The 15,232-nt window shown below is 44.7% G+C and overlaps 1 protein-coding gene across 2 annotated transcripts in view; it reads left to right on the top strand.

Moving 5' to 3' along the window:
* Positions 1–14,308, top strand: part of NKD1 (NKD inhibitor of WNT signaling pathway 1) — a 132,537-nt gene extending 118,229 nt beyond the window's left edge. For both annotated transcript variants that reach the window (XM_063140973.1, XM_063140974.1), the window contains 4 exons: positions 3,542–3,689; positions 5,282–5,366; positions 11,502–11,632; positions 13,521–14,308. In XM_063140973.1, the coding sequence (XP_062997043.1) occupies positions 3,542–3,689; positions 5,282–5,366; positions 11,502–11,632; positions 13,521–14,095 (939 nt within the window). In that variant the 3' untranslated portion in view covers positions 14,096–14,308. The remainder of the gene's footprint in view (positions 1–3,541; positions 3,690–5,281; positions 5,367–11,501; positions 11,633–13,520) is intronic.
* Positions 14,309–15,232: the final 924 nt, after the last annotated feature.

The following is a 15,232-nucleotide window of genomic DNA, read 5'->3' as shown; positions in this document are numbered from 1 at the left end:
CAAATCATATGGTTGACTTGTAGATCTTTAGATGGGATATTGATTTTGTGGTTGAGCTGACGCATGATGGATTTTATCCATAACTTCTACGGAAATGAAGGAGCGCTGTCCGATTGTGTCATTCCATTAGCGCAAATGACGTTGCACTAGCGGAAACTAGGTTCTGAACTATGCTGAAGAGTAGTTCAGCATGAGTGTGGTTGCGCAAGTGGTTGTGCATTATGCGTGTGCAATCCATTGTGCAATTCTTTGTGCAGAACCCTTCTGCAACCCGGGTTATGCACAACTTGTTGCACAACGAATTGCACAAAGGCTTCAACAAGCATAATACAAACTGCTTGCGTAAGCATAACTTCAGTTATCGCACAACTATTTTGTGAATAATCCACAATTTGATTTCGATACTGCCCAAGGTTCCAATGTGTAGATGTCTAGCAGGCATGGAGGCAGCAAAGGTGCTCACTGGAAGTGGGGAGAAGTGCAATCCCACCCTACCACCATGCCTAGATGTTAAGAACTGGGCCAGTCAAAGTCAAAGTCACATGATCCGTTGTGGTGTTCACATGGTCAATTCCTGCTTATCACTTTGGAATCATTCACGTTACACTGAGTGAAACCTTGAGCCTCACGATCCCATTTGCCAACTCTCTGGTTAGGGATCCTGTAGGGGGTTTAGAAGAGTGTGTTCCTGACTGGTAGAGCAGTGTGACAATGGAACCAGTTGCCATGGGAGGTTGTGAGCTCTCCCACACAAGAGGCCTTCAAGAGGCAGCTGGACAACCATCTGTCAGGTATGCTTTAGGGTAGATTCCTGCATTGAGCAGGGGGTTGGACTTGATGGCCTTATAGGCCCCTTCCAACTCTACAATTCTAAGAGTCTATGAGTCCCCTTACTGCCTGAATGTATGACACAAGTGGTATGACACATGCATAAACAAGGTTAGCGTGATCCTTCCTCATCAAAAAGGAAGAGACTGTGAATGGAGAGTATGAGAGCATATGGATGCGTGCATGTGCTTTCCACATCACGTTACCTTGAGTGTAGGATTCCTGGTCATAGAATGCTTGGTTCTCTACTTTGGATACAGCAAATATTTATCCATGCCCAGCTGAGTAATGCACTGTGCATTGACATTCACGTGCCATTAGACAGTCTGAAATGGCCCCACTTGAAATGTTTTCAGGTTGTCCCATTATTGGAGGTGCGCTGTGCATTGAAATAAACAATCAACTACATTCTTGCAGCTGATTTATTATCTATACTGTGTCCAGTCTACAGGGAACTTCATTTGGTAGTAGATTACATGGATGCTTGTGTGCTTAGGAGCTACAGGATTAGTAGGCTGTGACACCATGACAAGATCAGAACACAGGATACCCGTTGCTTCAGTAGGGACTTGCAGGCGATGGAAATTACCTATGGCTGCAGAGCAGCAAAGTAATTTACGACCATCCAAACCTTTCAGCTTTGTCATGTGTGAAGTGCAGAATTTTCTGGCCTGGTGAGTTAGAAAACAGATTGGCATTTGAAAGAGAGATGTATTGCCCATGTATTATCGCTGTCTCTGAACAAACTTCCTTCTGAGCACCATAATGGTTTGCACCGTAGCCGTGTTTAAAGAGGCACTGCGTTTGTTAATGGAGTTTCTGATAGGTGAAGAGATACATCAAGAGGATGTGAGAGAAAATAAGAAATGTGAAGTACACTCAGATGGTCACCTGTTTTGTCTCAAACAGTTGGTCCTTGACACAGATTGTCCAACAGGTGTTCTTGATTTTTTTTGTCAAAAACGATAGATATAAGCTGTCAACAGACTTTGAAGATTAGAGGGAGAGTGTCTGGAGATGAGACAGAAGAAAGAGTTTTGTGGAATAGGTACACACAGACTATGAAGGTTTGAGGCCTCCAGAGGCAAGGTAATAAACTCAGGCCTAGCAGCCTGGAGTTTTCTGTTGGAAGCGGGTATTCCTGAGAGGAGTAGTTTCATTTCTCCAGTTATGTTTCATTTCCTCAAAGTGGGATCTTTATTCTCTGTTTTGGAAGAAGAGTGTAAAAAAGAGTGAGCGAGCCAGACCAGAGCCAAGGCAGAACAGACCAAAGCCAGAGAAAGACCAGAGCTTTTGGAAAGAGCAGAAAGAAGCAGCTTAGGGTAAAGGAACTTGCATTTTTGCAACTGTTATTTTCTTTTAATGCCTTTGTATCAGCTCTATTGACTAAGTACCTTTAGTTGAAATTTGCTTGTTTTACTTTATTAGTAAACTGTTGTGTTAAGCCACAAATGTCTGGAGTATCACCCCATGACTACAACCTAAACCCCATGTTATTCAGAAGGGGAAGGTAAAAGGAAGGAAGATAGGACTCTTAAGGAGGCATAGATCCTTAAAGAGTTGCTCAGTGAGCCCAGGTCACAAGAACGAATCCTGACACACAAATTATATTATATTGGAATCCATGGCCCTGTTCAGAAGACACCTTAAACCACTGTGGTTAAAGCCATGGTTTAAGGTGTCTTCCTTAAAGGCGTGTCAGATCTGACACGCCTTTAACACGCACACACACGGGAAAAAGGTGTTTTGAATGGGTTATCCATGTGTGTCTTCCAGGGATGGATCGGTGAGCGGCAGCTGGGTCCCTATTGAATTTGGCTCACAGGATCAGCCAACGTGACGTGAAGAATATATATGATAATATACATTTCACACTTGTTGGAACTTGTGTGATTATTTACTGACCTTCTATATTTACATACTGTCTTTGCTGCCTGGCTTCACCCTCAGATCCAGCTAGGTAGAATTTCAGTTGATAAAGGCAGCTCTGGGAGGGAAGAAGCCAAAGGACATTTTTTCTCTACCAAGCCAGCAGATAGGGTGTTGTTATCTCACTTCTTCCTGTGATGTAGCTAGATGGAATTTATATCAAAACCATCTCTTCCTTGGCAGGCATTCCAGTAGTTTAAGAAAGTAGGCATAGACATCTCTTGTCTTTCTAAGTATCTAGAATCAATCCAGTTGAGTTTAGATACCAGGGAGCTCTTTTCACAGCTGGGGTGCTACAACAGAAAAGGCCCTCTTCTTAGTAAACATCCACCTCACTTCATTTGATGGGGGCTCTTGGAGAAGGGCGGCTAAAGACGATTTTAGAGTCAAGGCAGGTATATATGGGAGGAGATGATCCTTCAGGTAACTTGGTTTTAAAGAGTTGGTAATCTTAGTTGGTAGCTGAAACAGTTTGGCCATAAATTTCACCAAATTGTTCAATACCAGTATTTGTAATTGAAATCTCTTACATATAATAGACAAAACAACTGGCTATGACCTTCCTTCCTAGAAACCCTGCCATTGGTTGAGCTGCTCTGATGTCACAGAATGTTTGTAGATATTCTGTTTGTAGGGAAACTGTCAATGGATGAATGTTAGCAAGGACTACTGTTTCAATGAGGGCAGTCAGAGGTAAGTTTCATGGAGCAGAAAACACAACATGTTATTTAGTACTGTTTTTAACTCGCTTGCCTTCCTCTGTTTGTTTCATCCTTGATTCTAGGACATCACCAGCTTGCTTCACACCATCTATGAAGTAGTCGACGCTTCAGTAAATCACTCTCCCAGCTCCAGTAAAACTTTGCGGGTGAAGCTCACTGTAGCTCCAGATGGAAGTCAGAAGAAAAAAAGTATTCTTCTGAATCATGCTGGTAAGAGTTTGATTCTAAAGCTTGTTTATTTCCAATGCTTAAATCCAGATTAATCAACTCATTACTCAGAGGATTGTGTTGCCTTCAAACATAGGGAGCTGCCGTCATACAAAGTCAAACTATTTGGCCACCTACCCCAGTATTCTCTGTTCTGACTGTCAGTGGCTGTCCGGGTCTCAGCTAGAGAAGGGTCTTTCGGATCAAAGGCTGCTTACCTGAACCTTTTAACTGGAGGTATCAGGGATTGAACCTGGGTTCTTCTGCACTGCATGGCATGCCCTCTTCCATGGAGCTACAGCCCTTCCCCGCCTCACCAGAAAAAAAACAGTGGAAGTCTGGAACAGCTACAGGTTTGGACTAAGCTAGCCAGGCATTTGAATCCCAATGCATAGATTGCTTTAAAAGCTATTAAATATTTGCCGCTTATGAAGTTTTCAACCAATGTGCCTGCCTGCCTAACCCCAGCTTTCTGCTCATTGTATAGTTCTACAGTACGAATTCATATAAGAATATCTGGTTATTACTGGGTCCAAATGGGTTGTATCCAAACTTAGTCCTGCTTAGAGTAGGCCCAATGTTAGTCCTAGTTAGAATAGTTCAAAAAACAGCTTGCAGCTTGGCTTGCAGATGCAAAGCATAGGATAGTGGTGAGCATGGCTTCCTTCTAGTCCGTTTGAACTTTGCAAATTCTGAGACGAACTGACCTGATTCGCGCCTCTGGATTAGTGTATGTTGCAATGCAAGGTCTCAGCTGATAAAGAGTATCAAATGCATTTTAAAATATGCATTTTGAGAGAAAATATTTAAACACATTGTTGTGCAGATTTTTTTTAAAAAAATCTCAGATTAATGTGGAAATTGGAGAGAACAGAGGTGAAAATGACATGCACCAGAAATAGACTGTTTCCTCCATCCTAAGAGCTTTTTCTACATGAGGTTTTTAACCCACACCTTTACCGAGGCTTCTGCTTCCAGATTCTTTGTGAGATTAAGATCAGCTTCTTTACATGTGTTCTGCCCGCCCCCACTCGGGGGTTTTCTTTATCTGCCTTCCCATATATTCCATTACACAACCACTAGATGGCATTGTGGTATAGTGGAATTGTGCAAATACAGGAGCATTCTATAATGCTGTTTAGAAAAATACCAGACATTCCTTGTTAGGAAAAGAACTACAATAATGGTTGCAAAGAATGGGAGAGGCTCTGGAGGATGATAACATTGTGTAGAGGACCTGCAAGCTATGTAAGAGAGGAATCAAGAGTGTAGAAAGGCTCTAAGTCCATAGTTCACTCTGACATATTTGTAACTTTAAGGGTTCCTCCCTTTTCTAGTAGACCAACTCTCATTTATATTTCCCTCTCCTGCTTTCATCCACAAATATCTCTCAATGGCTCACTTTCTTCCCCTCCAAAACTAGAGAATGATTCAGTGCATACCAAATCATTTCCTCTCTCTAGGTGTGGCTATATGAGAAGACGCAGTTGTCTGCTTCATTGGTATCAAGGGTAGATGGCCCTGGTTGTTGAACTTTTAAAGAGAATCGATAATAAGAAGGGAAAATAACGTGTTGTTTTGTATCATGGGAGCAGATCTACAAAGCTCAAGGCACCGAGTGGAGAGCAAAGCCAACGAAGAACAGAGGAATTCTGAAAAGAAGCCGAGGAGTTCCCTCAGGTAAGCAGGAACAAAACGCTTCATCTGTCTCATGAATAGGGATCTCTGGGCCAAAACAGACATTTAAATGTGTATCTAGCAGCTGTGTCTTTTCCCCTTCCATTTTTACTCTAGAGAAGGCTCAGGCATCCAGATCTTTAAAGTTCCCAATGCACCCTTCCCTGCCGAGTACACTAGTGACCCGATCCCAGTTGGGCACCCTGCACCTACTGTAGAGTAAAAATGAAGAAAAGAAGGAAAGGAAAGGAAGAGAAAGACACATAGTTGAAGTAATCTCTGGTTTGGCACTTTGTGGCAGTGATGGCCTGGTCCACACTTCCTCATCCTGATGCTGTCCAGCTGTGTTAGACTACAACTTCCAACATGCATCAGGTTGGGGGAGGCTGGTGTAGCTGGCTCTGAGAGGGGCTTTAGATTTGAATTTAGAACTTAACTCCAGCATTCATGGCAACTGTGGGGCCCCTTCCAACTTCTGTTTCCCTGTGACTTTGCAAAAGTTGCCATGGTAACGCTCAAAAGCTTGGGCAAGGCCTGTCAAGCAAGGCTCCACCACCTGATGGTTCTCCCCCCCACCCCGCCAAGCAGTAATTGGATGAGAAGGCCCCATGTGGTGGCCTTTGTTTGTGCAATTGAGTATTTTTATTGTTAGATAATGGTTCATATTGTTGCCTTCTGATATTTTACTCGATACCCTTGGATTAGCTTCTTTATGATGATGCTGTTAGCCACTTTGAGCTACCTTTTGGCGGGAGAGGCAGGGTAGAAATAAGTGGCATTGGGATTCCAGAGGGTCTGGGTCTGGGGGAAATAAGTCTTCCAGCAGAACTGGTGAAATGGTCCCTGCTTCCCCGTTCATCTTCCTCTGTACAGCCTGCTGGAACGGAGGAGCCTTTTTCATGGGGCTCTTTTCATGGCCACTGTTCCTCCTCAAATATCCATCTCCTTCTCCATATGGTTCTTGTAGGGAAAACAACAGCTGGGGTGGGCAATTCAAACCAGAAAAGAAATGGTGGTGATGGGAGGAAGGGTTAACTTTACCTGTGGAAAGGAGGACCGGGCTCCTGTATCTTTAATACTTGTACTGAAAAGGGAATTTCAGCAGGCGTCATTTGTATGCATGCAGCACCTGTTGAAATTCCCTCTTCATCACAACAGTTAAAGCTGCAGGAGCCCTGCTCTCTTGACCAGATACAAAAGAGGGCAGGGCTCCTGCAGCTTTAACTGTTGTGATGAAGAGACAATGACATCTGCTGAAATTCGCTTTTCATCCCAACAGTTAAAGATACTGGAGCCCTGTCCTCCTTTTCATACGGTTGTCCTAGTTAACTTACCATTCACCAATATTAAGATCCCAATCACTTTAATTTGCAATTAAAACAACAACAACAAACCCACAGGAGATCCAATCATGGATTTGCCACCACTTACCTTGTTCAGAACTTAAAGCTGCAATCCTACGCCCACTTACTGTACCTGGAAATTTCTTTTGGGGTTAAGTTCTGCTGGGGTAGCCAGTGCAAGTCTTTTGCTGCAAAGTCAACAGTTAGTCCTGTGGCTCCTTCAAGGCCAACAGATTTACAGCAGAATTTATAGCAGTAGGCAAGAGCCATGAATGGAAAAGATAAACGGTACTTCTCATAAACTATTTGAAGAAAAGGATACTGTGTGCTTTAAAAAGAATTTTCAGAAATGCCCTTTCGACAGTAGTTTAAAAGTGTTTTGGGGGCTGTTGTTTTCTTTCCTCATGTGACTCAGGGATGCATCGGTTTTTAGTAAAGCAGAGAGACAGTGGCCTCTTTTATGCGCAGCTGCAGGTATCACTGCAGCCTTGAAAAGATTAGATAAAACAGGCCTATTTGAAGTTGTGTCTCCCTGAAGGAATGTGCAGCATTATTTAGGATGCCAGTCTGGGAAACAGGCCTTGTTTCTCTGGAAAAACATCTTGTCATGTCATTGGCAAAGATTAGCAGAGAGAAGCATTTGGCTAAGATTTGCCTTGGTATCCTGCCTTTTCATCTGGTGTATTTGGGCATTTTGATGTCTGTCCTGCCATATCCTCAGGACGCTGTGTAGGTAGCAGCACTCATTAAAAAAAAAGCAACAAGATGAAACAATTGGTTTGAAATGCCCATTTGCCATCAAAAAGACTATCTCTGAAATGAATTTAAAACAACCCTATATTTGCTTTGTCTGTCTTTTAACAGGCACAATTAAAGAAAAGCAATGAAAACAACTGTGGCTAGCAGCTACATCTTTTCTCTCTCTTTAGAGTAGGCACAGGGCACACAATCTGGATTGGGTCCCTAGTGTGGGTGTGTGGGGAGGGGCATTTGAGATCTGGATTGGGGACTCTGGGCCTATTCTATAGTAAAAATGAAGAAAGAAAAAGGTGTAGTTGCTAGATTTAAAGTAACATTTGTTTTGGCCCTTAGGGAGTCAGTTACTGGAAATTAAAAAGACAGGTAAGGCCTGATGAAAAGTCCTGTGCTACCCGAAAGCCTGGACACCTCTATAGACATTACTTTAATAGAAAACCTCATTATCTAATAGAAGATCTTTCCCCCATGCCCATCTCCCATATTACTTGAATTTGGGGGTTGTGTAGTGAAATTGATGGGCAGTAAATTTGAGAAAGACAGAAAGAACTTCTTCACACAATTAACCTGTGGAACTGACCACTGTAGGATGTAATGATAGCTATTCACCAAGGAGCTTAAAGGACAATTGGACATAATCATAGATAGTTCAACCAGCAGCTCTTAGCTAGAGTATGGCCCTTTCTACACCATACAGGTGTGGAGGGAGGGGGGGCAATCTCGGACTTACCTCCTGCCGAGATCATCCCGTGTCCACATGGCCAGCGCAACATCTGGGATGGGAAGAGGGACGTTGCGTGAGTGGAGGCGGCCAATTTTTTTTAAAGGTACAGGAGCTGGAGCATAAGTGAAAAACACACACACACAAAACCCCCTGCGCACTCTCCTTCACCTACCCCTGATTCCTCCCGGCCCCTTCCCTCTACTTGCGGGGAGGAGTGCAGAAGCTGGGGCGGCCGGCCACACACCTCCCGTGGTCTCGGGATCATTCCGAGACCGCGGAAAGAGTCGGATTTTCTCAGGGAGTACTTATCCCTGGGAAAACCCATTCTCATCCCTCTTTCCTCATTTGGACACACAGGGACTTGGCCGTGACCAGCCTGCATTTTTCGGCTGGTGTAGAAATAGCCTATGAAAGCTAAACACAACCTATATGTTTATGCTTGTGGACTTCCCTGATTGGCCGCGCTGGGGAACAGGATGCTAAGCACGAGCACTTCTCTAGTTAAATTCTGTTTTGCATTTCCTATTGCCCTGCATTGCCATGATGGCGGATGACACTGCTTCAGTGATGTAGGCAAAGGCAGAAGAGTTGTACAGTGGGGGAAGTGAAGAAGGTCGGCCCGATTGCATGTTAACAGTCATAGAAACCTCTTTGAAAGGGTTCAGGCATTGTATCTTTTTGATGTCTCATATCTGAAATTGTTCACATACTTAGGCATCATTCTGTTGGCCGTGTTGCATTTGATTGTGCTGAGTTCTTGGCTGCAACCCCATTGAAACTCTTAGCAAAGTTTCTTTCTCTTTCTCCTTTGCTTGCTTGGCTCATAAGTGACTGGTATTTCAGATATTCATTCTCAGGAAATAGTTCTGCTATAAATAAATTGGTAGTGCTGAACAGGAAAGAGAGCTGGACTTGTGGAGCCAGCAGTTGATCTGGCTTTATTAAAACTATCCCCATCCCAGTCAGGGAGCATGTTCTTTTATCTCCCAGGGTTTTAAACCTGCTGTCCCTCTCATTTGCCAAGCATACTGAGATTGCAAGGAGAACTCGACGGGCCGGGTAGGACGTCAGACATCCTCTGGTGGATCCGGAATGATGCTGGATCAACTGCACTGGTGGAAGTGGGCTTCCCCCAAATGACCATGGAACTTTCAGGTCACAGCTAAAGTGGCTAGATTTTGTGCAGCAGCCATATCCTGTTGTAGAGAGCTGGGAAAAGTGTAGAAAAGGGCAACTAAAATGATTAAGGGGCTGGAGCATCTCCCCAATAAGGGAAGGTTACACCAACTGGGATTGTTTAGCTTGGAAAAGAGTTGGCTAAGGGGAGACATGATAGAGGTGTACAAAGTTATGCATGGTATGGAGAATGTGGATAGGGGGACATTTTTCTCCCTCTCTCAGAATACTAGAACCTGGGGTCATCCCATGAAGCTGATTGGTGGGAGATCCAGGACAAATAAGAGGAAGTACTTCTTCACACAGCACATAGTTAAGTTATGGAACTCACTACCACAGGATGTAGTGATGGCCACCAATCTGGATGGCTTTAAAAGGGGGTTGGATAAGTTCCTGGAGGCAAAGGCTATCCATGGCTACTAGCCCTGATGGTTGTGTGTGATCTCCAGTATTCGAGGCAATAAGCCTGTGTGCCCCAGTTGCACACAGCAACAACCATGTCTTGCTTGTTCATCCCTGGCCGATGGCTGGTTGGCCACTGTGTGAACAGAGTGCTGGACGAGATGGACCCTTGGTCTGATCCAACATGTCACTTCTTACGTTCTTATGAATGGGGCAGCAGACCTTTCCTTTTTCGCAGGAGAAAATATGTTTAACGCAAGTCCATCTAAAAACTTCAGACTGCAAATTAGGGATGTGCTCCGCTTCTAATCGGACTGGAGAAGCAGGAGCGGAGCGGGGGGCTTTGCCTGCCCTTAAGGCAGAGGCGAAGAGGATTGGGGGGCCGGCGGAGCATGGCGGAGAGGATCGAGGTGAAGGCGGATCCTTCGCCTCGATCCGGAGCTCCGCCGGAAAGGTAAGTGGGGTTTATCGGGCCCTGCCGCTGTCGCTGTCACCCATGCGGCAACAGCGGCAGGGCCCGGTAACCCCCCTCCTCTCCCTTACCTGCCTACGTCCGTGGTCCGTCAGCGTCTTCAATTGAGCCCGTGGTTCCAGCAGGAAGTCTGGGCCGCGGCCCAGACTTCCTGGTGGAACCGCGGGCTCAATTGAAGACGGCGACGGACCACGGACGGAGGCAGGTAAGGTCCCCCTCTCCCTTGGTCCCTTACTGGGCTCTGCCACCGTCGCCGCATGGGCGGCGATGGCGGCAGGGCCCGGTAACCCCCCCTATGGGGGGGGGGGAACGGAGCTCCGATCCGGATCTGGAGCTCCGAGCGGAGCGGAGTGGGGGCGGGGCGGAGCGGCCCGATCCGAAAATGGCGGATCTGAAAGTGATGCGGAGTGGGGGGTCCGTGCACACCCCTACTGCAAATACCAACGTATTGGTATTTGGAAGAAGCATTCCATCCTGTGTTCTTATTGTTGAACGTTCTCCAGATGGGTTTTATGTTTTTTCTGATAGTGCTTGTATATTTTGACTTCTAATCTCTCAATTTTAACTTTACTGTTGTTATTTTTTAACTGTATTTCATTGTTCATTTGTTCTGATATGCTGGTTATTTTACCGTAATAAATTTGATTGATTGGCCTGGGGTCTGTAAATTAATGACAAGTGTGCCTGTGTGACACAGAGAGTCAGGAGACCCTGCTGCATGGGGAGAGCTGTGGTTGAAGGGATGTGCAGCAAGTGGAGCCTTCCTCTCACAGAAGATGGATGCTTAGATCCAACCCACTTACAATAGGAGACATTGAAGCAGACTCTCAAGGTGTTCAGATTAAGAAAAAAATGCAATAAACTCAGGCTTTCCTGTGTAGCTCAAGAAGAAATGCTAAGATACATATTTCTTAGTGTGCATGTTCTTACGAGCAGGATTCAGGCAAGAGATATCCTGAAATCCCCATTGCAGTTGTGGGACATTTCCGTACTCATTAAAGGGAGCATTCAGACTTTGCACCCCTGGAGCGTGTGTGTGTGTGTGTGTGTGTGTGTGTGTGTGTGTGTATTAAGACTCTCACATATGCTCTGTCTTTATTAGATGAACATTCAGTATGCAATGGCCTTCATATTGTGTCAAAGGACTGGTACAACTAGCCTAGCACAGCCTGCTCGTCCTCTTCAGGGTCTTGGTTTCAGTGTGCTCATTGGTTTGACTGTAATGCTAATAATGTATGCATTGTAATTTGCCTTCCTGCTTACAGGTACCAACACGGTGAGGCCAAGCCTGAACAGAACGGATGCTATCGCCATTGCGTTGATGAAAATATTGAAAGGAGAAACCACTATTTGGATCTTGCAGGAATAGAAAACTATACGTCAAAATTTGGGCCAGGTATGTTATACACATGCCTTTTATATCATTGGGATCCCATTTAACATAAGAAGAGCCCTGCTGGATCGGACCAAGGGTCCATCTAGTCTAACACTCTGTTCATACCGTGGCCAGCTAGCTGTTGACCAGGGTCAGGAATCTCCTTTTTATTTGTTTCTTAAACTGGAACCTTTAGATTACTTTTAAAAAGTATTCTGTGGTAGAAGAACAGAAACTGCTGTAATTAGTCCCCAATGAGAATGGTTTTGAAATAAGATCGAGGTATTATTATTATTATTATTATTATTATTATTATTATTATTATTATTAATCATACTTATACCCCGCTCCTCAGCCAAAAAAGACTCTCGGAGTGGCTTACAATTAGTTAGCAAAAAAGACAGTCCCTGCCCTCAGGCTTACAGTCTAATAAAGACATGACACACAAGGAAAAGGAGTTCAGGAGGGAAGATGGAAAAAGAGAGAGAGAGAGAGAGAGAGATTAAGTGGACCGGCAACAGGGCTGATGGGATTGTCCTGCTCCTGAAGGAGGGGAGTCCAACTGGAGCAGGCCCCAATGTTTCCTCAGCCTGCTCCTCGTCCCCTTGCTGTTTCTTCTCCCCCACAGGGCCAAGATGACAGTTTGCCCTGTGGGAGTGGGGGAAGAGTCAGGCTGCGATTAGATTAGTATGCAGGTTTGCAGTTGACATCATATTATGATTTAGCTTCAGATTATAGCCCTGTTCAGGTGTTCTGTACCTGAATAGGGAAACACGTGACAGGAGGGGTCACCGCAGCCCCGCCTCTCTCCTTTAGGATGCAGGTTTGCAGTTGACATCGTATTATGATTTAGCTTCAGATTATAGCCCTGTTCAGGTGTTCTGTACCTGAATAGGGAAATATGTGACAGGAGGGGTCACTGCAGCCCCGCCTCTCTCCTTTAGGATGCAGGTTTGCAGTTGACATAGTATTATGATTTAGCTTCAGATTATAGCCCTGTTCAGGTGTTCTGTACCTGAATAGGGAAACACGTGACAGGAGGGGTCACCGCAGCCCTGCCTCTCTCCTTTGTTACAACCACTGCCCTCTACTTGTGGAGGGTGGCTGCCTGAAAAGGAATGGTTCCACGTGAGCCAGATTGTCCAACATTTGCACTCCCTTGGAAATGTTGTTTAGGATTGCATCCTTAACTGGATTTCCAACTGGAAATTTGTTTTAATAACAAGGGCTCATTAAAAAAATCCCTTGCCAATTAATCGCACATACAAAGCCACAATGGTCCTAAAACTAAAAACCCCCCCCAACGATATGTTTTTAAATTATTCATAAGACGTGTGTCTTAGACGGGGAATTCCCCCTTCTCTTGCACACTGAATTGTCATTTTAATAAGTACTTGTAAATTAAATATTTTTTTTTAAAAAAATGCTACTGATTTTTCAAGGGCCCTTTTTATGTTGATCAGAGTATTTTTCATTTGTTCAACTGATTCGTCACCTACATTTTTCAGCCTTGTTTATTTTATTTTATTTATATCCCCAAAATAGCACTAAAGACAGCTAATAATAAAATCTACATTAATCCAGACTATTAACCCTTCTCTGTGGCTGAATTTAGAAGTCATCTTGAATACAGCTGCTAACTGTTAGACTTCCCTCCCCTCCCCTCTATTTCTAGATCACCTGCATTTAGTATATAGGAGGAATACATTTCCATGGTTGATTGGTCTTCAGTTGTGATCTACTGTTGTAGTTGATGTACTCCAGCATTATTAATTGAGGCTAAAATGCTATACCCACTTACCCCAAATAAGTCACATTACAATCAATGGGACTTCTGAGCAGAAATGTATAGGATTGCACAATAAAACATAGACATTTTAGATTACCAGTTCCACTTGTTACTTCTTAGGATCGCCACCAGTGGCTCAGAAACACAACCCACCTGTCCGCGTTGCAAATCAAACAAGATCCCGATCCCACGAACCAGAGGTTTTCCATGCCCACCAGCGAAGATCTCCAGCAGCTGACCCTGGCCACATCAATTTAATGGAAGCGTCCTATGCAAAACTTGCGGAAATACAGCAGAGGCTGCGTAGTCAAGACGCGAACAGGCACTTTGTAAAGTCTCCCAAGGCTCAAAGCAAAAACGCCGCTTCTGCGAATACAGGAAGGGCCGTGAGGAGTAAACCCATTCAAGGGGCATCTGTACCTATGGCTTCCCCTACCACGCGGGTTGGCCAGAACGTTCCATACCTGCCCATGCAGTCTCAGCAGACTTACAAGAAACATAAGCAGAGGGCGAAAGAGACTCATCAAGTGTGCAAGAGCTTCCCAGCTCCTGGGACAGTTCTGGAGAAAGAACATGTGAGAGACCTGCCCGCGGTCATCTTGTATGAAGGTCAAGTTGGGCAGATGATTCAGAGACATGAGCACCACCACCACCATGAGCACCACCACCACTATCACCACTTCTACCAGACATGAAACGGACCCACCATGGTCTATTAGAAAACCATCCTATATGAAGGAAGCCCTTTGCTGCCGCCAATTGGGAAGAAAGGCATTGTTCTTATTAACTTTGTTGCTACTCCATTAATATTCTGCTAGCACCTATTTTAGGAGTTATATGAAAACACTAAAATTGATGATGATGATGATGATGATGATGATGATGATAATAACCTAACACTATTTATATTACATGGAACTGTATAGCTTACTTTAATAACTTGTGGATTTTATTATTATTTTTTAAAGTTTGGCTTGTGCAAATACACATACACGCATGCAAGAGCGAACAGCCATAGCTATCGTTAGGGGTCTTCACACAAACCCCTCCGTGCATTCAATGAGCATGTGGAGGACAGGTTCGTGAGGCCACAGGGGCTACCCCCTCCCACTCCCAGAATTCCATACCGCCTACCTATTGGACGTTGGTGTGAAGGAGTTCTCCACATGCATGGGTGGCGGGTTCCTATGTTCGAGGAGGGGGCCGTGCCCAATCAGGGTGCCTCCTTGAGCGGAGAGGTGCTCTGTGCACTCCTCTGTACACCCAGAGAGCTTCTTTTCACAATCATCTGATGGATGATCATGAGAGAAGGGGAGGGGTGGCGCACAGTTCCCGTGCTGGGAGGGGCTCGACCCCACGGCCTCGTAAACCCCTCCACACGTTCATCGAATGCGACACGTGGGGCTGTGTGTTTCGTGTGAAGACCCCTATTACAAGCTGTGTTTGAATGCAGGTCATCAGTGGACTTCCAACATGTGTCCCTTCCACTGTGGTACTGGAGGAGATGCTTCAAACAGTAGAGACAGATACCCAGCTTGTCCCATTCATTGGCTCACTGCACACAAGCCTATCATCAGGGGAGCAATGTTCCAAGGTTCTGGACTCCGGGAATACAAAACAGCTGCTACCTCTACTATAATTCAGAACTTCTTATTGATTGTATTGTGCTACTGGGGTGTTGGGGAGGGAACAGGGAGGGATGGTTTTACTCTCATGTAGCCTGTTTATGTTGTACTTCTCACCTCCTTGCAAGCTATATCTTAATATGTGGAAAGAATTAACTATGTTTGTCAACAGAGCTACATTGTTCAACTTATTTTTGTTTTGTTTGT

This window comes from Elgaria multicarinata, chromosome 14 (genome assembly GCF_023053635.1).
Source record: "Elgaria multicarinata webbii isolate HBS135686 ecotype San Diego chromosome 14, rElgMul1.1.pri, whole genome shotgun sequence".
Taxonomy (NCBI): Eukaryota; Metazoa; Chordata; class Lepidosauria; order Squamata; family Anguidae; genus Elgaria; species Elgaria multicarinata.
The sequence above is the reverse complement of the archived record's forward strand: the minus strand, read 5'-3'. Positions and strand labels throughout refer to the sequence as shown.